Raw genomic sequence first — 27,129 nt, 5'->3', positions numbered from 1 at the left:
ACCGGGGCTCACACCCGGCTGGGTGTGATTCTGGTGTTTTGCACTTCGAGGGCCGGCGGAACCCAAGGTAACTTCTGGCCACGTGCGGATGCAGGGGCTGAATTTAATTAGCTTCGAATTTATTTCAAGGCGTACCGGAACACCTTCGCAAGCTGGGCCTCGAGCCGGGGATTTCACGGCTGTGATGTGTTTGGAGGGGGGAGAACGTTGCTCACAAAGTGAGTTGGCTGGTTTGGAGTTCGGGAGGCAGAGTAAATAAACAAGAGTAAAGCTACGCGTGGACCCGGCCAAACTGTGATGTTTGGGATGGTTGGGGGGGGGGGGGTGGTGAAGGACCAGGATTTGCTCTTTAGGAAAAGAACGGAGTCTTGGGTCCTGGGAAGGGGAGTCCTGTGCCCTTCGTACACAGCCGCGCCTGCCGGGGGCCTCTCGCTTGATCGCAAACGCTTCCTTGGATACAACACTAGAGGCTTTAAGTTTCTGGAAACCCGAGGTATGTGAAAACAAGGAGAGGGAACAGTGAGAGCCCTTCACGGCTGCCTGTCTGACTCGCGAGCGTTTTTTTCCCCTCTGGCTCGTACCGGACACGCCGTTCCCGATTTTCATTCCTGGGGGACAAAAGGCTTCACATCCCGAAAACACAAATATTTATCTTCTTTCCTCGGCGTATGTACTGAACTTCCTCCCCCGAAGCCCTTGCTCCCGCCGTGGCATGTGAAAGCCGCCCCCTTTTGGGGGGACCCTATCTCTGCTCCTGGAGACTTACCTGTGGCGCGTATCTGTGGCCCTGCTAATGAGCGGAGGGGTGACACAGAAAAGGTGCCTGTGTTCCTCCGAGGGGTCCACAGAACGGCCATTCAGACGTGTGGCTGAAAGAGCTGTTTCATGGGCCCAGCTGCCGCCCCGGCCAAGAGAGCTGTGTACCCTGAAGTCTGGCCACAGCCCCGTGCATCGGGGAGGGGACCCCGAGCCAGGAGGCTGCCGCTCACGTTTCCCTCGTGCACCTCCAGCAAGGTCACGGGCAGCACCCTGCGGCCCCCTCCCCCCCGCCCCACGGTCACCACCGCCGACCCCACTCCGACCCTGGTCGGTTCACAGGGAAATGGAGCCGGTTCGTCATCTGTTTCTTCTTCTAATTCATTTCTTCATTTGCTCACGGGATCCTTCGTTCCGCACTCGTGCCGGGTCTTGCGGTTCAGCCGTGACTGTGTCGCGCAAGGCCCCCTCCCCGCTCGGAGGGCGCTGGCGGCCAGCGGGGGAGCCGGCTGAGACCCAAATTGGGGAGGCGAGAAGCAGAGCGGTCGCGATGCCCTGCAGTGTCTTTGCAGAAAAGGATCACACTTAACAGTGGGAGAGGGGAAAGGAACCCGCAGCCTCAGTGGGTGTTTGGGGCTGGGGAGGGCTATGAATGTCAGGAATAAATGAAATGTCAATGGGAAACGGCAAAGGGAAATGCTGTTGGCTTTCTTGTTCTCTAAAACTGGGGCAAAGAGGCAAGAGGCCTGAGGTCCAGGCTGGGCTGCGTCCCTAAACCGGCTGGGTGGCTTCGGGCAAGTCACGGGCTCCTCCGGGCCTCAGTTGCCTCGTCTGACAAATGGGCTGACGCTCTTGGAGCTGCTCACCTCACGGGTCTGTCTGGAGAACAAGGAGACACATAACAGAGTGTGACCGCCGTGACTGGTCAAGATTGTGCGAACATCGGGTGGGGCGCTTTTATTTTTTAGTTGTTGGAAGTTTTTGTTTATTTATTTTGAGGGAGACGGAGAAAGTGCGAGCAGGGGAGGGGCCGAAAGAGAGAGAGACGGGGAGAGAGAGAGAATCCCAAACGGGCAGAGCCCAGCGTGGGGCTTGAACTCACGAACCGTGAGATCGTGACCTGAGCTGAAATCAAGAGTCAGATGCTCAACCCACTGGGCCACCCAGGCGCCCTGGTTGTGTCCCCTAAAAAAAAAAAAAAAAAAAAAAGGCTTTACATTTCTTTCTGAGGTACAACTTACGAAGAGCGAGGCACACAGGTCTGAAATATCGATGATCCCATCCTCTGGAAAGATGAGACGCCTTTGACCCTCGTCTCTACTGCTGTCTTCTCACTGCTTCCCCACGTGGTCCCAGTGAGGCAGGCAAGCCAAGAACTACCATTCCCATTGCATAATAAGCTGAGGCTCAGAGAGGTTAAGTTACCAGCTCTAGGTCACACAGCTGTTCAGTAACAGAATGTCAGTTGGCCAAGCTTATGCTCTTCCTACTCTAACCCGTCAACCACTCTCTGTGCCTGCCTCCTAGGGTGGGACCGCGAGTGGGACCTCTCTCTGCCGCGCCAGGGGCCATGCCTGGTTATATTCCTTTCTGTACGAGCCTTTATTTTTGCCTTCTCAGCGCAGATCCCGGGCGGGGCCCGGATGCAGAGATGAATGAACCGATCAGACTCTCACCAGCTCGTGGGTGAGACACGCAGTGTAGGGAAGCACGGGGAGGGGGTCCTAACCCTCGAGGAGGCGGGAGAGGTGATGCCTCCGCCAGGCTACACCCAAGCGAGCAGGGGGTGGGAGTGGGGAGGGGGCGGCGCTGAGACCGCCGGCCTGGGGCCCTGTTCTGGTGATGATACCCCTCAGCGGTGCGACTTGAGACAAGTCACTTCGTCTCTCTACTTCTGGCTCTTCTGCAAAATCGGTGTCATGGTAGGCTTGTCGAGGGAATCCCGTGAGACACTTCCTCTGACCCCGCTCCCCTCATCCACCCTAGGAGGCAGGCACAGAGAGGGGAAGCAACCTGCCCACGGTCACACGGGTGGCAAGTCCCGGGGGCATCTGGCTTCAGGTCTGCGCTCGTAACCGTTCCCTCTCCCGGCCTTGCACACGCGTGTCGGTTTGAGCTACGATCTGGAAAGACTCTGTTAGGCAGAGAGGGGATGGGAGGGAAGGGCGTTCCGGGCGGATGACCCTGCCGGAGAGGCCCGGAGCGGAGCTCTGAGAAGCCAGTTGTCCCTGCAGAGCAGGGAGGGCGCGGAGAGGCAGGGGACAGCCGAGGCGGTGCAGGGGAAGCGTGCCGGAAGCGGGGGCAGGTGAGAGGACGGGGGCGGGGGCTGAGGGTGCAGGGCAGGGCCCGGGCCTCAGGCTTCCCCAGGCTCAGAGGGGCGGCTTTGGGTCTGTGCAGGCTCCAGCCCCGTGGAGGAGCCGCCCTCCGCCCACCCGAGATTTCCTGAGTTCCAGCTGCCGTTCTAGTTCCTTCGGCAGGCAGGCAAAGGAGCCCTTGTGGTCGGAGGGGCCTCTTGAGCCCAGGCCAGGCGTCTCCCTCCCTCTCTGGGCACACACACCTCCATTCAGCCCCGGCCCCGCCCCCCAAAGGGGCTAGGGGCCCGGGCAGCCACCCCCACGCCAGTGGGGGGCCGCCTGGCTGGGAGGCCGGGCAGAGAGGTTGATAAGGCCTGGACCCCAGCGGCCCCCACCACTGTGCCGGCTGCTGCCCTCGCTGCTAGAACCATGAGGGCCATCTCGGGCACCAGCCTTGTGCTGTGTGGCCTCCTGCTGTGGCTCCAGGCCCCGTGCACGCTGGGCCTCGCCCCCCAGTCCAGAGGTGAGGGGGGTCCCTGTGAGCTGGGCCACACTGGCCGACAGCCGGGGGGGGGCGGCTGGGCACTGAGATGAGCAGAGGTTAAATGGGGTCCAGGGTGCGCTGGGGTCGGGGGGCAGGGAGGCAGGGGTAGCCGGAGGCTGGCACAGGAACAGACAGCAATGGTGACATTCACAAGGGTCAGGACAGGGGTGACCCTCAGTCTGCTCTGTTGGGGGACGTGAGTGGGACCTCTCTCTGCGGCCTGAGAGCCTTCGTTGGGGCGTCTCAGCTCCCAGGCTGCCCTCAGGGACCATGCATGGTGCAAAGGCCAGTCTCCCCGAGGACAGAGGCTACACCGAGAGCCAGCTGACGTCTGGAGCCGCACCGAGCCTGGGGCCGCGCCCACGGCTCCGCTGAGTGCCGCTCTGGGGTGGCCAGGGCTCCATGCTCCCTTCTCCAGCCCTTCTGGCATGTCTCGGGGTGGGGTCCTACCTGCTGTTCCATTCCCAGAGCTTTAGCCCTGGGCACTGAATCCTGGAACGCCTAACTCGTCCTGCACAGGTGGGGAAACTGAGGCCGGAGAAGGGAGGACCTGTCTGAGACCACATAGTGAGATAGCCCCAGAGCCTCCTGGCACCTGATCCTCTACTCTGGGGTGTGGCTAATTCCCTCACCCTCTCTGGGCCTCAGTTTACCTATCTGTAGCCTTAACTAGTGGGGACCAGGAAGAGTCTGCAAGGTCATTTCTAAGGTACCTCAAGGAACTCTTGATACCTAGGGCGTTGTGGCTGGGGGGCTGGGACAGCCCAGCAGACCTTTCCTTTCTCGATCCTTCCTGCACCCTCACCGGGGAGCAGCTCTGCTCAGTTCTGGGGCGCAGAGGGAAGGGCCTTTGTACCGAGCCTTGCCCAGCTGCAGGCCCAGGCCCGTGACAGCATTAAACAGCGAGCCTTATTCTCCCCCCACCTCCCCCCGGACAAGGCCCCTAAAGGTGTAGTGAGCTGCTCAGGGCTGCAGAACGGCTAAGCCGGGATTCGAACCCTGATCTGCCTCGTTCCAGCCATGCTGCTGCCTCCTGGGATGTCTGGGAAGTCCTGCCTCTCTGGGGATAGGTCTCAGGAGCCCACCTGGTCAGGCTGCCAAGATGGCCACGAGGAAACCCTGCCCTATCCCCTGCCCAGGGACACCAGCCAGAAGGTTCCGGGGCTGAGGGAAGCTGGGTCCACTTCGGTGACTGACTTTGATGCTGAGATGAAAGAGGCCAAGCTCATGGGCACTGTGCTGCCCATGCCACCGCCCCCCCACCCCCGCCCTGGGGCTGTGCCCTCCCCCCTCCCCCGCCCCCCCACTCCCTCCCCGGGAGAAATGCTGCCCTTGCTATGGCAGCCACTCTGGGCTGAAACCTGAGAAGCATGATTTAAAGTCTGTCTTCTTGGGGCGCCTGGGTGGCTCCGGCGGTCGAACATCTGACTTCGGCTCAGGTCATGATCTCACGGTTCGTGGGTTCGAGCCCTGCATCCAGCTCTGTGCTGGCAGCTCGGAGCCTGGAGCCTGCTTCGGATTCTGTGTCTCCCTTTCTCTCTGCTTCTCCCCAACTTGTGCACGGTTTCTCTCTCTCTCTCTCTCTCTCTCTCTCAAATATAAGTAAACATTAAAAAATTTTGAAACCATTTAAAGGTTGCCTTCTCCTTCGCTCCCCACTGGACACCTGCTTCGTGCCCTACACGCACTCCTGCTTGGGCCCCCGAAGGATCCTGTGAAGAGGGGATTGTCAGCTCATTGTACAGAGTAAACTGAGCTCAGGCAGGGGAAGTGAGTTCCCCGGGGTGAGATCTGAGCCTCTGTCTTTCCCACGGGGCTGAGCGGTGGGGGCCTTTGGCAAATGGCCTGCCGGGGCTGTCCACATGCTGACAGAAGGCTGGCCCAGGTTCAGTCTACACTGCCTAAGGCCTCGAGTCTCGGTGGAAGTAGCCCCTGACCTCGGCCCCCTGCCCTCTGCCTCCCCCCTCCTGCCCCCTCGCAGGGCACCTCTGCCGGACCCGGCCCGCCGACCTGGTGTTTGTGGTGGACAGCTCGCGCAGCGTGAGGCCCGTGGAGTTCGAGAAGGTGAAGGTGTTCTTGTCCCAGGTCATCGAGTCGCTGGATGTGGGGCCCAACGCCACCCGGGTGGGCGTGGTCAACTACGCCAGCGCCGTGAAGCAGGAGTTCCCCCTGCGGGCCCACGGCTCCAAGGCCGCGCTGCTGCGGGCCGTTCGCGGCATCCGGCCGCTGTCCACGGGGACCATGACCGGTCTGGCCATCCAGTTCGCCATCACCAAAGCCTTCAGCGACGCCGAGGGGGGCCGTGCCAGGTCCCCCGACATCAGCAAGGTACGTGCCCGCCCCTCCCCGCCGGCGTCTGGTTGTGTGCTGAGAGCGTCACCTGCGTGATTCTCAGAGCACCTGACGGGCTGGCCTTCTTACGGTTGTGGATTAGACCCGCCTAAGCTAAGTGGCGGAGCTGAGATTTGAACCCACTCTATCCACCGTCTGACCCCAGGACCCCCATCTGGCGAGCACTTGATTATCGCAGTTTCGCTGTCCCGCGAACTAGGAGATCATGACTGGAGCCGAGATCAAGAGTCAGATGCTTAACCGACTGAGCCACCCAGGCACCCCAGCTTATTTTTTTATTCAAAGCCTTCGAGGGCAGGGGTTCAGAAAAATGACACGACGTGCCACAAGCTGACGTCAGGAAGGGCTCTGAGCAGGGTGTGTGGAGGGGCTGCACGGACCTGGTGCCCACGGTGTAATTTTCCAGGGCTCAGTCCGGGGCCTGTGGGGCCGGTCAGGTGTTCTCTCCTCCCACAGGCTCCCGCGCCTCCCTTTCAGAGCCCTCGATGGCCCCAAGGAGTCACCGCTTATCTGCCCAGGCCCCCAGCCCCAGGGGATGCACTTCTCATCCCCATGGAGCACACGCCTGACATATGAGTGCCGAGTGAATGCAGTCCTGCTTGGGGGTGGGGTCCTCATTTTTACAGATGAGGACACTGAGGCACGGGGGGAGGGGGGGCTTAAGCATCCTGCCCAGTTAATAAGAGGTAGGAATGTTTACAGACAACAGCGTGTAATCCCGGCCGTGACAGGCCTCAAAGAGCTGGTCTATGAGGCGGCCTGTTGGTCATACCTCGTGAGGGCCATTTACAAACTCTGACAGGAAGTTGACGGTCACGATCACTGGGAGGATGTGGTGGCCTGGGGTGATCCTGATGGAGAGACGTGGTGAAGGGGATGGTGGTGACATCTGTGGCTGTCACACCTCTAGTGAACGGTGTCAGCCCGGGGTGGACAAGCGAGGGGGGGAGAGTTCCATCGGGTCTGGGTGAGTGGGTGGCCAGCCTGGAATTCACCTGTGGGAAGCCCCGACAAGGTGGGTTCACGGTCACAAGGCTGGACTGATGGGGGGCGGGGGGAATGGGACAGGCTGGGGCAGCGGACGGTCATAGCTAGGTGAGTCTAGGCCTCTGGGGGAAGGGACGGTTCGAGACCACTCTCCAGGGGGTCCATGGGAGGGATACGGAAAATAATAGTTCCCCTTCCTGGCTTCTTACCATGAATCATCTCACCGGGAAGGTGAGCTGCATTTCCAGCCCAGGCCTGCCTTAACCACCACACTACAGGCCAGGGGTTCGGGCCCCGGGGCCAAGGGTGGGGACCCGGGAATCAGAAGCAGGCCCAGGTCAGAAGCAGAGAAGCAGCCGGCAGGGCTGGATTCCGGGCCCCAGACTCAAGCAGAGCTGGGGGTGGCCAGGGCTGGGACCGGCCCCGGGGTCCCCTCTGTCTCCCTTCCCAGGGTACAAACAGAGGAGCGTTGTGGGAGGGGAGCAGACAGTGCTTTCCCCCACGGAAAGGGCAGGTAGCATCCTGGGGGACGGAGGGAGGAAAGGCCCCTTCCCAGGGCCTAGAGGGGAAAGATGGCCAGACTGGAGGCCGAGCCGCCTTTCGCTAGCCTCGCTCGCCCTCTGGTGGCCAACAGGCAGAACTGCATGGTGTCGGGCACACTTCAACTGCAGGGTTCTCAAGAGGTCCCAGTCTGAGGAGGGAGGCAGGGTCCTGCCCTCAGATGATCACAAAGGTGCCTGCCTGAAGGGGGAGAGATCCAGAGGCCCCAGTCAGAGGGGAGAACACCTCAGTCGGGTCTTTCAGTGAGAGGAAACCTCTCTCCTCTTCTGCTAGCCAGGTCCTCCTCCCTGGGGCAAGACCGTGGCGGGGAGTCAGACCCACCTGCAGTAGACTAGCTGTGTGACCTGGGCAAGGCTGGGCAGGCCTCTGGGGCCTCTGTGTCCTCCTCTGCTAGTGATCTCGGGGGCTTACTGGAGGGCCCAGCCCAGCCCAGGGCGGGAGGAAGACCTCTCACGCGCCCTGCGTGTCGCAGGTGGTCATCGTGGTGACGGACGGGAGGCCCCAGGACAGCGTGCGGGACGTGTCTGCACGGGCCCGGGCCAGCGGCATTGAGCTGTTCGCCATCGGCGTGGGCCGCGTGGACAAGGCCACGCTGCGGCAGATCGCCAGCGAGCCGCAGGACGAGCACGTCGACTACGTGGAGAGCTACAGCGTCATCGAAAAGCTGTCCAAGAAGTTCCAGGAGGCCTTCTGCGGTGCGCGGGGCTGGGAGGGGCTGGACGGGGCTGGACGAGGATAGGGGGCTTCCGGGGAAGCAAGGGGCGGGGCAGGGATGGGGGTGTGGAGGCGGGGCCACAACGGGGGCGTGGCTGGACGGGGCATGGGCGTGGCTAAGAGCACCGGGGAGGGGCTGGACAGCGGGATTGAGTCCAGGTCGGGGGCGGGCCAGGGCGGGGTCGGGCGGGGATGGACAACGCCACGGCAGGGGGCGGGGCGGTGTGGGGGCGTGGCTGGAGAGTCAATAGGGGAGGGGCTGGACGAGACGGGGCTCAAAGAGTCCGCATAGGGGCGGCCAGTGATTCGGGGTCCTGGACGGAGGGCCTGGGGCTTGGACCTCACCTAGTTGGGGGGCCTCAGTTTCTCTGGGTGTGTGAAGGGCCATCCTGGCCGAGATGTCCAAGGCCCTGTGACTATGAGATTCTGAGTCTCCTCCTGTCCCCACAGTGGTGTCAGACCTGTGTGTCACAGGAGACCACGACTGTGAGCAGGTGTGCCTCAGCTCCCCGGGCTCCTACACCTGCGCCTGTCGGGAGGGCTTCACCTTGAACAGTGATGGCAAGACCTGCAACGGTCAGTGGGCTGGAGGCAGGCAAGCCCCGGGGGAGGGTGGGGAGGGCAGGGGCTGGGGCTTGGCCACCCTCTAGGTAGCCCCTCGGAGCCTCCTCTCTGCCCTTTGTTCCTGGACCAATCTGCAAAGGCGAGCGATGCCTTCCAGAACTTGGCGTCTGCAGAAAGTTATCTTCTGACTGTGGCCCTCTTTCTGTCGCGGTGGGTGGCGGGTTTAGTAATGGTGGAGGGAGTTACAGAGTCTCGAGTTCAGATCTTGGTGACGCGACTTTTGGAGCTGCAGTTTGCAATGCTACGTGAGACGAGGCCAGGAGCCTTGGCTTTCTAGAGGGAGTTCTGAGGACGCGATGGGACGGGATAATGCCCGGGACAGAGCTTGGTGTGTGAGGGGTACCCGACCCAGCGGTCAGGAGGAGCAAGCAGTCCCTAAGCTTCGCCTCCTCTCCTTTCTGCCCTTCCCAGTATGCAGCGGCCGTGGTGGCAGTTCGGCCACTGACTTGGTCTTCCTCATCGATGGATCCAAAAGCGTGCGGCCGGAGAACTTTGAGCTGGTGAAGAAGTTCATCAATCAGATCGTGGACACGCTGGACGTGTCAGACAAACTGGCCCAAGTGGGGCTGGTGCAGTACTCCAGCTCCGTCCGCCAGGAGTTCCCGCTGGGCCGCTTCCACACGAAGAAGGACATTAAGGCGGCTGTGCGGAACATGTCTTACATGGAGAAGGGCACCATGACCGGAGCTGCCCTCAAGTACCTCATTGACAATTCCTTCACCGTGTCCAGCGGGGCGAGGCCCGGTGCCCAGAAGGTGGGCATCGTCTTCACTGACGGCCGGAGCCAGGACTACATTAATGATGCTGCCAAGAAGGCCAAGGACCTTGGTAGGTGCTGCCTGGACCCTGAACACCACTGATGGCCAGGAGGGCAAATATGGAACAACTCTACTGTAGTCTGTCTGTTCTGCTCGCTGCCCTCAACCCAGGTTCAACGTGAACGAGGGGGGATCGGTTTGCCCAACTGTTTCTTTCTTTCTTTTTTTAAAGTTTATTCATTTTTGAGAGACAGAGAGAAAGAGAGAGAGAGAGAGAGGGAGAGAGTGAGCGGGGGTGGGGCAGAGAGAGAGGGAGACAGAATCCGAGCTGTCAGCACAGAGCCTGACGTGGGGCTCGAACTCACAAACCGTGAGGTCATGACCCGAGCCGAAGTCGGACGCTTAACCCACTGAGCCACCCAGGCGCCCCTACCTCTTTCTTATACTGATGAGAAAACGGAGGCCCCAGAAAAGCAAGCAGCTTGTTCTGATGGTCCTTATGTAGGTGGGGCTGGGAAATTTTCCAGCTGAATGTTCCCAAGGACACACCAACTGTTGGAAGGTAGCCCCACTTTGGGACCAGCCTGAGTCTCAGTTTTATCGCCGATTTAATGAGAGTGATAATAGCCACCAGGTGGACACTTGTGGGGCGTATGCACTTATAAAGCTCCCAGTACAGGGAATCAGTGTAGGTCTGACAGGTAGCAGAATCTCAACGGATGCTGTCTTTGTCCCGCAATTCCTACCGGTCTCTGGGCCTGCAATTCCAGAAGCTGCCACCAGGAGGTGTCTGTGTTGATTGCGCGGGCATTCCCCAGCAGGCTCAGCCGTGGCTGCCCCGTCCCCCATGGCCACTGTCACTCATCCTGTTCCTCTCGGCAGGCTTTAAGATGTTTGCTGTGGGTGTGGGCAATGCCGTGGAGGACGAGCTGAGGGAAATCGCCTCAGAGCCCGTGGCCGAACACTACTTCTACACGGCTGACTTCAAGACCATCGACCAGATCGGCAAGAAGTTGCAGAAGAAGATCTGTGTGGGTTAGTGAGGCCAGAGATGGCACTGATGGTCGGGGCGGGGGGCGGGGCGCCCAGGGGGAGATCGTGGAGCCATCCTGGAACCGGCTACGCGTGGGGACCGTCAGCAGGGGCCGGGGAGGGGGGGGGGCGGGCACCAAGAATTGGCAGGACCACGAGGAAGGCTGGTCAGTCTCACTTCGGCAACCAGCAGACATATTTTGATCCTACTTGGTAGGATATGATCATCCCCATTTGACGGACAGGAAAGCCAAGCCCCGGGGGGCGGGGAGGGGGGGGCAATCGTGAATAACCGGAGGAGCTAGGAGTTGAACCCAACTGCCTCCTCTGATCCTCCCATGGTAGAGGATATGGTTTCCAGAGCCAGACCTGCCTGGGTTTGCCATGTGTGCTCCGACTCTAGCTAGCTGTTGGGCCATGGACAAGTTGTTTCACTTCCCGGGTTCTTCGTTTGTGAAATGGGACTCATGCTTTCAAACCTCAAGTGTTGGGCGAAGTCGCCAAGGGGATATAGAGGCTCCCAGGGGCAGTGTCCTGCGCGTAGTAGGCGACCAGCGTGGAGGTGTTATTGTCGGAGGTTTTCCTCGGGGCTCTGAGGGATTGGGGAGACGTTCAGGGTCACCCCTGGGAGTTCGGCCTCAGAACCCTACACGCCTCTCTGTCTTCTCAGATCTCTCGGAGCCCACACTCCCCCAAGACTCCCTTGTCCTGGCCCTGGGTCGTGTCTGCCCTGCGCCCCCCTGCCTCGCCACCACTCACCACCCCCCCTTCTCTCCCCCTACTTCCTGTCCACTCCAGAGGAAGACCCGTGTGCTTGCGAGTCCCTTGTGAAATTCCAGACCACGGTGGAGGGGTTGCTGCAGGCCCTGACCAGGAAACATATCCTTTCCCAGAGGCCACTGCAGAGGGGCGGGGGGTGGGGCAGGGCACCGCGGGGAGGGGAGAGGGGGCCTCGCCCCTGTGTGAGGGGTGGTGGCTGTGGCTCCGCTTTGCCTGCCTCCTTCTGGAGCCGGGCTGGACTCTGGCCAGATGGGCTGGCACCAGCTTTGGGACGGCTCCTGTCGGAAGCAGAGGCTCCTAGAAGGTCAACAGAGAAACTGAGGCAGAAACCAAGCTCTGGAGACTAGACACGCATACAGAGTCCTAGCCTTCTTCAGGAAAGCATGGTACTCGGGGACTCCCCATTTCTCAGGTTTTCTGTGACACGACTACCACCGGTCTCGGCTCAGATAGGGCCGGGCCGGGAACAGCTCCCCCTGCTTGGTCAGGGTGAGGTGGGATCCCGGGTGGGGGGCCCAGTAGAGGAAGCGGGGTCCCGAGTGTAGACACCACAGCCGTCACTGCCCCGTGCTGGTCAGCCTGTGTCTCTCCTTAACCCCGAGTCCACTGGAAGCTGTGAGTAAGCGGCTGGCCGTCCTGGAGAACAGAGTCGTCTAAGGCTGACTGTCCCCGCCACGGCCTCTGTGTCTGCCCCCCCCCGCCCACCCCAAGCACAGCCCGCGGAGTCCTGCGTGTGTCCCTAGAGCCCGGGTTTAGTTTAGCTTTGCTGTTTCAGTAAGGGGGGGTTGGGGAGGGACAGGCCCTGAGGGCACCAGGCCTCCCCCTCCTCCACCAGCCCTGCTGGGTGTGTGTGTGTGTGTGTGTGTGTGTGTGTATGCACCTGAGGGCGGGTGTGTATCTGGAGCAGGGATGCGTGTGTGTTATGAGCGAGAACACAGGGGTGAGTGTGAGAGGGACTGGGTTTGCATTTTTTGTTTTTCCAATCCAAAGCTTAATATATTCCTATTTTTTTTAGTTAACCCTTTCTTGACTGCGAGTGCTGTGAATCTCTTTTCTGAGTTTTCGACTCCCTCCTGAAGAGCAATTAAATATGACTTAAGTTAAGCCCTGAACGAGGCCAGGGGCGGCGTGGTCATTTGGGGAGCGGGACAAAGGAGTGGCGAGGGTGGCCGGGTGAGGGGGGGGCCATTGCGGGGTGGCCACAGTGGCGGTCACAGTGGTGGAGGCGGCTGTGTTCGTCCTGCCCGCACAGGGTCCCGCTTCCTCCTCCAGCAGCCCTGCCCAGAACGGACTTGAGTCACCCCCGTGGCACAGATGGGAAAGCTGTGTCACTGGGAAGGGGTCAGCCGAGGGTCAGTTGGAGAGATAGGATTTGAATCTAGGACTGCAAGACATCAAAGAGAAAGAAGAATGATGGCACCAGATGGGTTCATTCATTCATTCATTCATTCATGCAGACCGCAAACACAGAGCACATGCCCATGTCAGGCAGTGGGGAGATGGGGGCCTGGGAGACAGACACAGTCCCTGCCCCTCAGGGACTTCCAGTTGAGTAGAGCGCCCTGTCACCCTCAGGGTGCTGGAGAAAGAGTGGGTTTAGGTTGTACCAGGAGCCCATGGGCTGAGTGTGTGTGTGTGTGTGTGTGTCTGTGTGTGAGTTAGAGATGGCAGGAGGGTCCCAGCTGTGCCTGGGCTGGCCCTGGGTGCCCCCTGACCCCCCCAAACCCATGGAGTCCTCTTCGGGGTCTCCTTGTACTTCAACAGTCCCCAGCATGGGCAGTGACACCCCCCCCCCCAGGGACAGCACAGGAGAAAGACTCCCCTCTTCCACGTGCCCCTACAGCCCTGCCCGGATCTGTCGGCCTCTCCCAGGTCCCTCTGGAGCCATGCTCTATCCCCCACCCCATGCAATCTCAACCCCTTGTCTCCCAGAGGGGGAGCTTGGGTGACTTTCGGGACCCATTCCTGTGTAATGGCCCAATTTTGGTGTTACTGCTCGATTCACACTTGAGAGCACGTCAAAGGCCCTTATGAGACTCAGGCCGTCCTGAGCGGTCTTCCTGAGAGGCGGTTCAAGCAGGCAGAACTACACCACCACACCCCCAACACTTAGTGGCTTACGACCACCTGCTATTGGCGTGGTCCTGTGGGTTGGCTGGGCTCAGCTGGGTGGTTCTCCTGCTCCCCCTGGTGGTGACTGGGGCCACCCTCCTTTGGGTCTCGACCAGGCTGCGGCCTCCAGCACGGCCCGCTCACCTGTGCCGGGCCCACTCGCGTGACCGCTGCCCGGGGAGGCCCAGCTGCGAGGCTGGGCCTCTCTCTCGGTCTCTCTCCACGTAGTCTCAGGGCCTTGCCTTCGCCCATAGGCTCTCCAGCAGGGGAACGCGGCTTCTTACGTGTCAGCTCAGGGCTTCCAAAAGCTTTTTAGGTTTATGGCCCCACATTGGCACTGTGTGACTTTTGCGGCACTTTTCTTTTGTTTTTAATGTTTATTTATTTTTGAGAGAGAGAGAGAGAGACAGAGCATGAGCACGGGAGGGGCGGAGTGGGAGACATAGAATCCAAAGCCGGCTCCAGGCTCCGAGCTGTCAGCACAGAGCCCGATGAGGGGCTCGAACTCACAAACTGTGAGATCATGACCTGAGCCGAAGTCGGACGCTCAACTGACTGAGCCACCAGCACTTTTTTGATCGAAGCAGTTTCAGGCCAGCCCAAATGCAGGGGGGTGGGGGGAGGCACATGCCATTTCTCCATGGGGGGAGAGCAGGGAAGAATTTGTGGCCACCTGCAATCCATAGCAGGGTCGCATTCTCTGGCGCCCTCCTCGGGCTCCATTCCCTGCCTTGGCCATGCACAGGACACCCAGGAAACCCTCTCATCGACGTTAGACACGGCTGAGCCCGTTTCTGTTCCATGCAATGCGAGAGAGCCCTGACTCAGCTGATCATTCACCTCTGTCTCCTACCCACGGGGTGGCCTTGGTGTCCCGGGCTCACTCTTCAGTTCCAGGACCACCCTGGGCTCCGGGCCTGTGCCTCAGCTGCCTGGCAACTTGGCAGGGCCCTTCGCCCCTCTGGGTCCCCTGTCCACATCCAAGGAGAAGGATGCCGGTGTCGCCTTGCCGGCGCTGCAAGGTGGAAATGAGAAGATGCGTGGAGAGGACCCAGAACAGTGCCCACCCACCCCTTGCATCCAGAGTGCCTCCAGGGGGTGGTTCCCTGGCTTCAGGGACACATCCAAACCTGCCAGGTCCTGAGCACCTGCCTTGTTCCCATCTGGCACCCGTGTTCCTCAAAACACTGCAGCCACTTGGCCTCCGGTGGTGGTGCCACCTGGGACACCCGTTCCCTGCTGGGAGACGGCCCCAGAGCGCACACGATGGCTTTGGCCCAGCTGTGTCACATTAATGGGTACCCATCCTCCAGCTCCGCCAGGGGGCAAAGACAAGGACAGCCTTGCTTCTGGCCTGAGTGCTCCAGGGCTCAGGGAGGTGAGGTGTGGAGGGTGGGGTGAGCCTGCAAGGCCCTGGGGACAGCCAGCCAGCTCCCTCCTTTAGTTCTGCAGCAAGCGATTGCCCAGCCCCCACACCAGGCCCTCTTCCAGGCCCCAGGGTAGAACGGAGCCCAGAAACAGACACCAGTCCCTGCGCTCCTGGGCCGACATTCCAGCCTCACGGTATTTCTCCCTCTATGAGCCTGGACAAGCCGTCCCATCTCCCCGTGAGCCTTAGCTCCTCATCCGTTACACGGAGAGATGATCCAGAAACCAAGAGTAAACCAGGAGACTCTCCAAAGGGACGAATGGTGTCACTCAAGGACCAAAAGCTGTCAACACTTCCTTGATGAAGTCAGACAAGACAGAGGAGCGCCCCGGCACCTGTCTGGCCTGGCAGAGACCAAGCATCGGTCTCGGAGCCTCCAGGAACCGCCCCATGGGGAAGCGACAGCGGAGGGCTTAGTGGCTCCGTCTTTGGGGTCAACGGTCCTGGTGTGAGTCCCCAAGGCTCCTTGCCTGGGACAGACTCCTTCATTTTCTGACTTCAGCTTCCTCACCAGTAAACAGGGCAACGGCACCCTCCTCACAAGTGGTCGTGCTGAGGGCTCTCAGACGGAGGGCTTGGCGTAGTGGTGGCCAGCCCTGCGGGGCTCCCCGGGACAGGTGGCTTTGCAGGGATCTGTGGGCTGTGCCTGCAGGGGAAATCCGGAAGTGAGGGACGTGTGGAGGGAGGTGGTGCTGAAAAGGGGCCTATGACTCTGGGAGGGAAGGGCAGGGACGGTGAAGTCAGGCTGCGGGGCCCTAAGGGCAGTTCCAGTCTTAGCCTGCCCTCCTCCCTCTTTCCTTCCTTCCTCCCCTCCTTCCCTCCCCATTTACTGAGCATCGCCAAAGGACAGAGCATGGACCAGGCACTCAGGATAAAATAAATTTTTTTTTTTTCAACGTTTATTTATTTTTGGGACAGAGAGAGACAGAGCATGAACGGGGGAGGGGCAGAGAGAGAGGGAGACACAGAATCGGAAACAGGCTCCAGGCTCTGAGCCATCAGCCCAGAGCCCGACGCGGGGCTCGAACTCACGGACCGCGAGATCGTGACCTGGCTGAAGTCGGACGCTTAACCGACTGCGCCACCCAGGCGCCCCTACTCAGGATAAAATAGAAAATGCCCGATGATCTCTGGCCTCGTGGTGCTCCCAGTCTAGAGAGGCAGGCAGACACTGGACAGAAAGCCTCCCGGGGAATCCGGCTGTGGTAGCCGGCTGAGGACTTAGTGTACCTTATCAAGGGGCCTTTCTTGAGAGCAAGGTGAACTTAGCTTTGCTGCCCGGGACAGGGAATGTTAAGCCCTAGGCACATAGTAGGTGCTCAGCAGATCCCAGTGGCCAATATCTTCCCCGGTCATCCTCTCAGTGGTCAGCAGGCCCCAGCTCGGCAGAAGGTGGGCCTGGCCCCAGAGGAGCCTGGCCCCAGGGGGCCCAAGGGAAAGGGGGGCAGGTTTGGACCCCCACAGAGGGGCTGGTGGGAGCCAGGCACGGAGTGAGTGCCCCGCCAACCCCGCTGGGGGTTGGAGAAGGTGTTGGCACAGGGAGACTGATCAGAACCCAGAGGCTAGAACTGACGGGCCCGAGGCTGTGGTTGGCCTTGGCCTTGTGCCGGGTCAGGCCTGGCTCAGGCTCTCGTCCAGGCTGAGCCGAGGTGGGCTGGGGAGATTTGGGGCCTCTGGGGCTGAGCCTTAGGATTTTCCAAGAGGCACATACCCGGAGGGGGCTATGTGCCCAGAATTCACCCATTTTGGAGTGGGAGAGGGCTGCTTTCTGCTTCCAACAGTCCTGCTCAAGGCATCCCACGGCAGAAGGGAGAGTCCCAGAGTGGCTGGCGGGAGAAGCAGGTCAGGTCAACCCCCCAGAGACTGGACCACAGGCACCGTGGGTCCGAATGGGCTGAGTTAGGGCTCTGGGTTGCAAGTGACAGAAACACCACACCAACCAGCTTTAGCGCAAGAAGGGAGTTGATGGGACCCCGTGACAGAAGGCGCTGGCGGAGGGGCTGGGCTCCGCGATGTCCTCAGGCCGCCGGCTCTGCGCACCCTTGACTCCGGTCTCCACCCCAGTGGCCTCATGTCCAGCCAGGCCCTGCTCTCAAGATGCCCCCAGAGCCCAGACTCATACCTGGCCAGCTCTGAGTTCAGACTTGAGGCTCACATTGAGTCCTGTGCCCTCCCTCGAACCCCCACCGTGGCCACCATTGAACAATCACCGTGGCCAGAACAATCTGAATGGGGGAGCCAACTCTCACGGCTGGGCAGGGGCTGGGATCTTGGGGTCTTCCCGCCCCAAACTCCTGCCAAACTCCTCTCAATTCTCCCCACGTCCGCTTCAAGTCCCCATGCCACCCACGCTCTCCATGTAATCCCCACATCTTTCCCTGTTCTCAGTTTGATTAACAGAAGGTTATAAACAAGTCCCAGAAAGAAAGAAAACCAGGGTCTCCCCAAGGCACCCACAGTCTATTGGCAGATGGCAAGTTACTTTGTAACCGATATTTTTGTTGTTTTGATTTCTGTATAGATAAACAGGACCAACCTAATTAGGATTTTTTTTTTTTCATTCCTGTCTTTCCCCAGGTCTTGGATTACAATGGGAGTCCCTTGGCCCCACAGTGAATTGGTTACCAGATTTCAATAAGGGGTTTGTCTTTGCAATTACAGTTCATTAACGGATTTACAAGGGAGGGAAGACGGCACAGTCCGCTAAGGGGATTGTTTTACATTTCTTCTCTTTTAATTACATGATTTTCTCCTGGATCAATGCTCTGTGAAAAATGATGGTGGTGGTGGTGGGGGGGGGGTAGTCCCAGCACCCCATCTGTTCCAGCTGCAAATGCAATTAATATGAGAGGAGATAGGAGCTGCCCGGAGGCTGCCTGCTGCCTGGGTGTGGGCCCCCCTCCTCCGGAGCTGGGTGGTTAGGTCACGGTCACGGGAGCTCCGTTCGCAGGACAGTTTGTTGATGTGGGAGGGGCCATCTCTGCTCCTGGGGTCAGAATCAGATGTAGGTCCCCCACTGAGTTACCTTTTTTCCATCGTCCACTAGGTGCGAGCTGTTATACACACAATTTTGAATTCAAACTTCCCAGTGATCTCTTGAATAAATTTGTTTTACAAACGGAGAAACCAAGGCTGCCAGAGGTAAAGTGCCACACAGCCAGTAAGCAGCAGGGCTGGGGTTTGAACCCTGGAATCTCTGGCTCCAAAGGCAGGACTCTTTCCGAGGTTCAAACTCACTGTGATGAAAGGGGTAGTTCTAGCCCTTTCTGTACTGGTTGGGACCGTGGCAGGTTAACCGGCTTCCCTGCCTTGTTCTCTAGTCCATTCTGCACACAGACACCGGAGTGATGGTCCTGCAGTGCACATCTGATCAGGTCACACGCCTGCTCAAGAACCTTCTCTTGCTCCCTATTGTCCCCAAGATGAATTTCAAACTTAGTTGGACACACTAGAACTTAGGTGGTTTGGCTGTTGCCAAGGCCTGATGGAATCCAAATTTCCCGCTATCTTCACTCTCCCTTTGCTGCTGCTACCTGGGTGATTCAGTTTCTCCATCTATGAAATGGACCCCCGGCACTGGGTAAGCTGATCTCAAGAACTGCCTTGGATCTTAGAGTTGAGGGATCTTAGTGGCCTGGGGCTGCTATGGAGGAATCTGGCCACAGGATGGCAGCATGAGCCCAGGAATGGGATGGCCAGCCTGGCGGCGGGGGCGGGGATGGGATTCGGCAGCAGTCACAGCGAGCTGGGCTAGTTCCTGTCACTTGTGGCACTCAGTAGCCCACGATCAACCCCTCTAAACCACCCCACCCTCCACTCACAGAGACACCCGCAAGGAAGCAGCAACCTGTCCCCCGGGGCCGAGCATGGGTAGGAGGGTTTCTTGGAGACGGTGGTTCTCTCCCCATTGCAGCCGGCCGTGCTCAGCTATCCCTTGCCCTGAGATGCCCTGTGAAGGGCCTGGGCTGGATGCATCTCTCCCGGGGCCCGTCCGGGGCTCTCCTGGGCGAGGGGTGGCCGCTCAGACCCAAATGTGGGGGACGGGGTGGGGGACTAGGTAGGAGCACCCCAGGGGCATCTTCCTGCTCCCCTCCCCTCTCTTGTTCCTATGGGCAATGGCCAAGCCTTTTGTCCCTAAGTCAGGGTATCAGAGTCCTTAAGCAAAGATAACTGCAGCCTGAGTGGGGGAGGGGGTATTAGAGACACCGAAGGAGACATGACTTGAGGGGCCCTAAAAAGGCTTCTCGGGCACCCTGGGTAGAACATGAAGTCCACAGTCAAAAGGGCTGGGGGAGAGTCCCGGGACCCTCCCTGATGTGCTTTGTGACTTGGGGCACCTGACTGCCCCTCTGGGTCTCAGTTTGCTCACCTAGGAAATGGGGACAACGTTTCCCACCTCTCTGGGGCGTGCAGCCTGAAACGAGGCACCTGGGGCAGGACGAGTTGTCATCGGGGCTCAGGACGGAACCCCATCTTTGCCGGGGTTTGGGCCCAGGTGACCCCCTGGCCACAGGTCTCCCACCGGGGCCTGGAGGAGGAGACAGCACCTCCTCCAGATCACCAACTGTCCTCTCCTCCCTTGTGGCAAACCTCCCAACAGGTCAGAACGTGTCCTCTGCCGTGGCCCCCTCAGGTCCTCAGGGCCTGAAATGGCTCCTTCCTGTCTGTCCCCTCCTGCAAAGTGCGAGTGTCTGTCCTACTTGGTGACGGTGACAGGGAGCGTGGGGTCTGCAGGGGGACAGCTTGTGCCCAGACCCGGGTGTGAGCAGCAGCTCCACACCCGGGCCTGTGTGACCTTGGCGAGTCCTTACGTCCAGGAGCCCCTGCACTGCCGGCCGCTCAGACCGGGCAGCACGCTGTCTTACTTGGTCCACGTGAGGGGCCCCTGCGCTCCAGCCACGGAGCAGCTACGACAGCGCCGTCCTTTCTCAGACACCCGTCTGAGAAGGTGACTGTGCTCAATTAAGCCCTGGGATTCGAGCTCACCTCTGCTTCCCGGGGCCTTGGGAAATATACACACTGAATGAGTATGTGACATCTGGGCCACACAGCCCATATCTGCCCCCTCTGTGTCCCATAGCCTTTCAGTGGTGATAATAATAATTTATCGATAGTGATTTATAGCACCTTACCATATAGATAGTATATTATACATACTTCCAGGTAACACGTGTATACTATATATAGATAAAAATATACGTATATATAATATATAAATAAAATATGTAAATAATATAACCATGTAAATAATAAATATAAACATAAACACTATATTATAGATAATAAAATATAGTATATTATATACCTATAAATGGTAACTGATAAAAATAAATCCATGGATAGCTAACATCTGTCAGTGCTTACTATGAGCTAAGTAAGCATTGTCGAAATAGCACCAATCTCATTAATTCCTTATAGCTGTTTTGGATGGCAGGACTATCCCCATTCTACAGGTTGGGTAAAGCGAGGCTCAGAGAGCAGAAGGGACTTTGCAGAGGCATGTAGAGGCTCTGGGTCTTGCACCCAGGCCCGTCTGTGCCACATGGCCCCCCGAGTCTTCCTTCCTCCAGGGGCGACCCCTTTGGTGTCTTAAGTGCTCTTTGAGGTCCATAGCGTTGGGGTCCGGCCTTGCTGGTTCTGCCTCTTGGACCCCCTCCAGCTTGGCCACGCCCCCTACGACGAGGGCCAGCCTCCACTTGCACCTGGGGCCTCCCTGCTTCCTGCCCCGCTCAGGCCACGGTTGGCACGCATTGCTGTTCGGGCACGTGGCCACAACTTGGGAAGAAACTTCCCTCCTTCTTGGTATCAGATTTTCCCTTGCAGTTTCCTGCCTTCATTCCTGGCAGGAGCCCTTGGCCGCTGGACAGCAAGCACCGCCCAGCCTCTCTCCTGTGGGCGGGGCAGAGCCAGGAATTCTGTCCCGAGCCTGGGGCTTCCTCCAGGAGCCAGGACTGGTGGGGAGCGCGTGTGGTGAGCACCCCCAGGTGCATCCCATTCTCAGGGGCCACTGGGGCCTTTGCAGCCTTTTGATCCCTTCCTCATGGGGCCCTGGTCAGCCGAGCCCCCTCCAGCCGCCACGGGGCTCCCTTTGCCGAGGCCCAGGCCGGGGACAGCAGGCAGGGGCGGGGCCTCCCGGGCAGAAGGAGAAACTCCTCGGCGGTCCTGGGCGGGGCTGGGGGAGGCCACGGCCTGTCGACCCGCCCAGATCCACCTCCTCCCCGCCCCTCCCGGCCTCTCCGGCAACAGCCCCGGTGCCTCCCAGGGAGTGGCATCTGCTCCGGGTGAGTCAGAGACAGGACGACGAAGACGAGCGGTGCCCGGAAGAACGTTTTATATTTACCAGTCGTGTGTTTATTTTAATGAGTATCAGGGAAAAAACCCCACAAGCAATTAATGCACGAAACCCTTGATTTCATGGATATTATTGCTCAGGGTGAGGCAAATTGGAAAAAGGAGCTTATTTTGAGCCGATTTGCAGGGAACCTTGAGTCAATACGGTGCAGGTAAAGGGTGAAGGTGGTAAAAAGCCCAGAGAGGCCGGAGAAACTACCGGAGCTTGGGAGACACCGGAGGCCCCTGCGCCGGGTGTGAGATCCCTGGGGGGGGTTGGCCCCGCCTGTGGCTGAGGGATCGTGGACAGGCCACTGCTCCCCTGTGTATCCCACTCGCCTCCTCTGTCACGTGGGATGTCACGCAGCTCTCGGGGCTGTGGAGAGGGGTAAATGAGGTGAGAAAGGTGGAGTGCTGGCCTGGAGCCTGCTGTGGGGTCAGCGCCCTGCTATGGCGGCGGCCGCGGGTGCTTTTATTATTGTTAGCATTAGGAGCCCTGTTATCACCAGGAGCTCATTCTAGGTGTGGGACCGATGGCTTTCGTCAGGGAAGAGGGCTTGTCACCCAATGAACACAGCCCCCCCTGCCCCACATGCCCCCCACAAGCAGCTCCACCAGGGGCGCCCTCCTCAGGCAGGTCTGAGTGTGTGTCCAGCTGGGCCACCCGCTGGGCGGTGACATGGACTCTTGGAGCCACCACGTCCTTGGTTGTGGACTGAGACCAAGAGAACTACCTCACAGGGGTGTGGCTGTGAGGAGCAACAAGGAAAGACAGGTCAAGTCCGCAGAACAATAGGGCTTCATCCTGTGTGTGTTTGTCCTCCAGTGGGGTGAAGATCTGCCAGTTGGGCAGAACGAGTTCTGTGAAATCTGGGTGGGGGAGTGTGGTCTAGCTGAGTTCTAGATGTGTTATCCTGGATATGCTTATCTGTCTACCCACCCATCATCCTTCTGTCTGTCTGTCTGTCTGTCTATTCATCATCCGTCCATCATCCATTCATCCACCCATCCACCCATCCATCCATCCATCCACCATCTATCCATCTCTCCATCCATCCATGCATCCATTCACCCACCCATCATCCATCCATCTATCCATCCACCCATTGTCCATCTATCCATCCATCCGTGCATCCATCCATCCACCCATCGTCCATCCATCCATCCATCCATCCATCTATCCATCTCTCCATCCATCCATGCATCCATTCATCCACCCATCATCCATCCATCTATCCACCCATCATCCATCTATCCATCCATCCATGCATCCATCCATCCACCCATCGTCCATCCATCTATCCACCCATCCATGCATGCAGTAAATGGTGGCAGGGGCAGTGGAGCCATGCTGGGGAGTTACGATGCATCTTGACTGTGACAGTTGCTGTGCAGGGTGTGAGCAGGGGAAGAACACAAGCAAATTTGGGTTTGAAGGTCCCTCTGGCCACGGCGTGGGTGTGGACAGGGCTGAAGGGGGAAAGAGGCCAGTCAGGAGGTAGTAGCTGCAATGCAGGCTGGAGGTTCGAAGGTCAGAGTGGCCTTGACAAGGGCAGTGCCATGGGGAATGCGTGGGGACTATGGAAGGCTCAAGAGTGGGTGTAGGGAGGCAACCAGCTTACACGGCTGATTTTGGAAGTTCACACAACCGTGAGGGGAAAGAGAGGGTGACAGCTAGTGGGAACATCAGGTTCAGGTGTGCATGTTTGTTGTAAGGTGAGAGAGACCTGAATAGATAGATAAACTGAAAAAGAGATGAAAACTGATCCTCCTCTTCCCCTGGACTGATTGGGGGTGGGAGGGGCTGGTGAGAGCCAGTCTGGGCCCCAGACAGCAGGAGGGGACCCAGTCTCCATCTTCAGGAGGAGAAAGGGGAGGAGGAGGGCCTTGTGAAGGCCGGAACATTTGGGTATTTGGTGTCAGGGATTTAGGGGGTTCCTATTTTGAGACTTGGATTTTCTTTAGGTAGAGGAAGTGAGATCACCTGCTGAGAAGGACAGGAGAATGGGAGGGGAACGTGAGGAGGGCTAGGGGTTGAAACAGTCCCCTTGTTGATGAGGCCCTTGGGGACAGATGGGGGCTGGGGTGTGACTCCAGGATCCCCTTGGCTTTGTGGGGATGAGGTGAGGTATACATTGGGGTGCTGGGTCACGGTCTGGGCTCTGGGCTGGACTGAACATGGGCCATTGTCTAGGCTGGCCCCCACCTGATATTTGAACCTGAGCTACCCAGCCTGCTGTGTCCCTGTGTGTCAGGAAACCTGCTGTGGGGAGGGCCCAGGACATGCATCCTAGCTGGTCCCCTGATGCCTGTCCAGCTCAGTGCTGCTGGAGGGTGCTTTCTAACATGTGAACTCTATCCTGTCATGCCCCAGTTCAAGAACCTTCAGTGGCTTCTAACTGCTTGTAGGATCAAGTTCAGCTCTCTTAGCTTGAAGTTCAAGGCTCCTCAGAGTCTGGCCCTGCTTCCTTTCTGGCTCTGTCTTCTCCCTGCTTCCTCTTGAGACACCCACCTGTGTTCTGTACCTGAGGTCCAGTCATGCTGAGCTCTTCCTCAAGCAAGCCAGGCTCTTCTGTCCCTCCTTTCTTTGGCATGTGCTGTGCCCCTGCCCTGAGTGCCCTTCCTGCTGTGCCGAGACTGGTGATCACTTAGGCACCCTCTCCTTTTGTCCTCCCTGACTCCCTAGGGAGAGTCTGCTTCTTCCCTAGTGCTTCCTTGGGACTCCCAGCAGGCCTCTGTTCCAGCCCCAGTCAATGGTCATCTGCCTGCAGCCACTCTCACTGGGCTAGAAGGTCTGTCAGACATCGGTGACAGTGTCTCTCTCTAGTCCCTGACAAAGAGGTTCTAGGTTCCTGCTATGAATCAGCAAGAGGATGATTGGGTGGATGGATGGATGGATGGATGGTGGATGGATGGATCGATGATGGGGGGGAGTGGATAGATGGATGGATAGATGGGGTGGATGGATGGATGGGTGGATGGGTGAATGGGTGGATGGATGATGGATGGAATGATGGATGGGGGTGGATAGATGGATGGGTGAATGAGTGGATGGGTGGATGGATGATGGATGGAATGATGGATGGGGGTGGATAGATGGATGGATAGATGGGGTGGTGGATGGATGGGTGGATGGGTGGATAGATGGATGGGTGAATGGGTGAATGGGTGGATGGATGATGGATGGAACGATGGATGGGGGTGGATAGATGGATGGGTAGATAGGGTGGGTGGATGGATGAGTGAATGGGTGGATGGATGATGGATGGATAGATGGATGGGGGGTGGATCGATGCATGGGTAAATGGGGTGGGTGGATGGATGGGTGAATGAGTGGATGGGGTGGGTGGATGGATGGGTGGATGGGTGGATGGGTAGATAGGGTGGGTGGATGGATGGGTGGATGGGTGGATAGATGGATGGGTGAATGGGTGAATGGGTGGATGGATGATGGATGGAACGATGGATGGGGGCGGATAGATGGATGGGTGAATGAATGGATGGGTGGATGGATGATGGATGGAATGATGGATGGGTGGATAGATGGATGGATAGATGGGGTGGTGGATGGATGGGTGGATAGATGGATGGGTGAATGGGTGAATGGGTGGATGCACGATGGATGGATGGATGGATGATGGATGGAATGATGGATGGGTGGATAGATGAATGGATAGATGGGGTGGTGGATGGGTGGGTGGATGGGTGGATAGATGGATGGGTGAATGGGTGAATGGGTGGATGGATGATGGATGGAACGATGGATGGGGGTGGATAGATGGATGGATAGATGGGGTGGTGGATGGATGGGTGGATGGGTGGAAAGATGGATGGGTGAATGGGTGAATGGGTGGATGCATGATGGATGGATGGATGATGGATGGAATGATGGATGGGGGTGGATAGATGGATGGATAGATGCGGTGTGTGGATGGATGGGTGGATGGGTGGAAAGATGGATGGGTGGATGGGTGGATGGGTAGATGGGTGGATGGATGCACAGAGTCAGGAACTGTATCTTCAGGGAAGGAAGGAGCCTGCAGAGAGCTCAAATTCTGCCTCATCTCACATTTATCGACAGCCCACTCTGTGCCAGGCACACAGGCTTCATTCTAATCCTCACACATTCTAAACCCCCCCAGATAGGGACATCACTCTCCTTTTACAGATAAGGAAGCTGGAGCCCAGAGAGGCCCAAGGCATGCATCCAAGAGGTGAGAGGGCAGTGGGTGGAGCATCGGTTTCTCTGCTGCCAGCGTGGGGCCCTTCCTGGAGCTTATACCCACTGCCCTGAGCCCTGTGCTCCGTGCCTGATGGAGCCCGTGGGAAGTCTTGGCTATTTCATGTCTATGTTGCTTGGACACAAGGAGAATCATGGCCGTTGGAGCCACACAGGCCTGAGTGGGGATCCTGGCCCTGTCACTGAGAAGCAGGTGACGTGGGTGTGCCAATCACCTCAGATAAAAATTGACAGAGGTTTCCAGGGCTGTTGCAAGGATTACATGAGATAAAGTATGTGAAGTACTCACCAGGGCCCCCCCTCCAAACACAACCTGCCCCCCCCCATTCTCTCCCAGGCCAGCCCCCCAATCAGGTCGTCGGCCCCAGTGTCTCTCCCCTCGGCCCTGCCCCGGCTGTCTGTGCGGTTACTATAGCAGCCACCTCGGCCCCTGGGCACGAAGTGGAAAACAGGCTGGAGCGGTGATGAGGTTCTGGGCTGGCCCCTGATGGCTGTGGCTTCATGAGCATCTTCCCACATGGAGGCAGCCTGGTGTCCGGTCCTTGAGCCAAAGGCCTGTTCTGTCTTAGTCCAGGTGGGTGCAGGTGTCCCTTGTGTTCACATCCGGCCGGAGGAGGCCAGGTAGCGGCGGCCAGAGATGCTCACTGGACCCCCAGTTCACAGCAAGCAGGTTGCTGGTGCCCTGGACACCTGGCCGCCAGCGACTGCCCCTCCTCTCGTGTGTGGGACTCTGTCTCCCAGGGCTGCGGGGGATTTAACTCCCATCAGCCCTGTTCCTCTCTTTCCCATGGCCAAGTCTGCCAGGCTCTGGGCTCCGGGTTCCCTCTGCTGCAGGTGCCCGGGGACCCCAGGTCTGCTGGGCGGGGAGGGGCCGCTGGGCCGTCCCAGGACTGTGATCCGGCCTCCTCCAGAATTCCAGCCTGCCTGCCTCATCTCCATTTCTGCCCTCCCCAGATCCCATTCCTTTCCTAAGAAACCCAACTGAACGCGCAGATGGCTTTTGCTCAGAGCCTACCGGGAGCGCCCCTGAAGAACAGTGAACAGGGAGAGACCTCCACGGCGGAGCAGGGCGAGTGCATCAGGAAAAACCAACAGAACTGAAATGCAACACTCCTCCCTTCTTGCTTCCTAAGCTGCTGAGTTTGAGTGAGCCACACTGGAAAAATTCCAGTTGGCCTCCAAAGACTCTGTCCCTGCTATTGTCATAATTCATTCTAAAGGAAAACATTTCTGAAGTGTTCAGCTGGGACCACATCTGCTCAGGTTGTTCTTTTCCTTTTAAAAAAATTTTTTTAAATGTTAATTTATTTTTGAGAGAGAGAGAGAGACAGAATCTGAAGCTGGCTCAAGGATCTGAGTTGTCAGCACAGAGCCCGACACGGGGCTTGAACTCACAGACCGTGAGATCGTGACCTGAACTGAAGTCGGACGCTTAACCGACTGAGCCACCCAGGCGCCCCTGCCCAGGGTTTTTCTAGTGGTTTTTGTGACTTGAGGCTTCAAGTCTTACGAGCGAGTGCAGGAGTCCCAGTGGTGACCTTACCTGGGTTATGACAGGTGACAAGCCCCACTGAGAAGGTACCTATGGCAGGACAGAAGGGGTACAGCCCACACCT

The 27,129-nt window shown here is 58.5% G+C and overlaps 1 protein-coding gene across 1 annotated transcript; it reads left to right on the top strand.

Annotated features, from left to right (window-relative positions):
* The first annotated feature begins 3,393 nt into the window (after positions 1-3,393).
* Positions 3,394-12,510, top strand: MATN1 (matrilin 1). Its single transcript, XM_045476413.1, has 8 exons — positions 3,394-3,573; positions 5,576-5,922; positions 7,967-8,189; positions 8,659-8,784; positions 9,244-9,660; positions 10,473-10,625; positions 11,421-11,501; positions 12,010-12,510. Exons 1-8 carry the CDS (start codon positions 3,480-3,482, stop codon positions 12,057-12,059), a joined length of 1,491 nt encoding a protein of 496 aa, XP_045332369.1. The 5' UTR covers positions 3,394-3,479; the 3' UTR covers positions 12,060-12,510.
* The last annotated feature ends 14,619 nt before the right edge of the window (positions 12,511-27,129 follow it).

Source organism: Leopardus geoffroyi, chromosome C1 (genome assembly GCF_018350155.1).
Source record: "Leopardus geoffroyi isolate Oge1 chromosome C1, O.geoffroyi_Oge1_pat1.0, whole genome shotgun sequence".
Classification (NCBI taxonomy): Eukaryota; Metazoa; Chordata; class Mammalia; order Carnivora; family Felidae; genus Leopardus; species Leopardus geoffroyi.
This window is presented reverse-complemented; position numbering and strand designations above follow the sequence as displayed.

Coding starts and splice junctions, on each gene's coding strand:
- MATN1 (XM_045476413.1), top strand. CDS start 3,480: ATGAGGGCCATCTCGGGCACCAGCCTTGTGCTGTGTGGCCTCCTGCTG. Junction 9,661..10,472: donor CAAGAAGGCCAAGGACCTTG/GTAGGTGCTGCC, acceptor TCCTCTCGGCAG/GCTTTAAGATGTTTGCTGTG. Junction 11,502..12,009: donor GCAGGCCCTGACCAGGAAAC/ATATCCTTTCCC, acceptor CCCCGAGTCCAC/TGGAAGCTGTGAGTAAGCGG.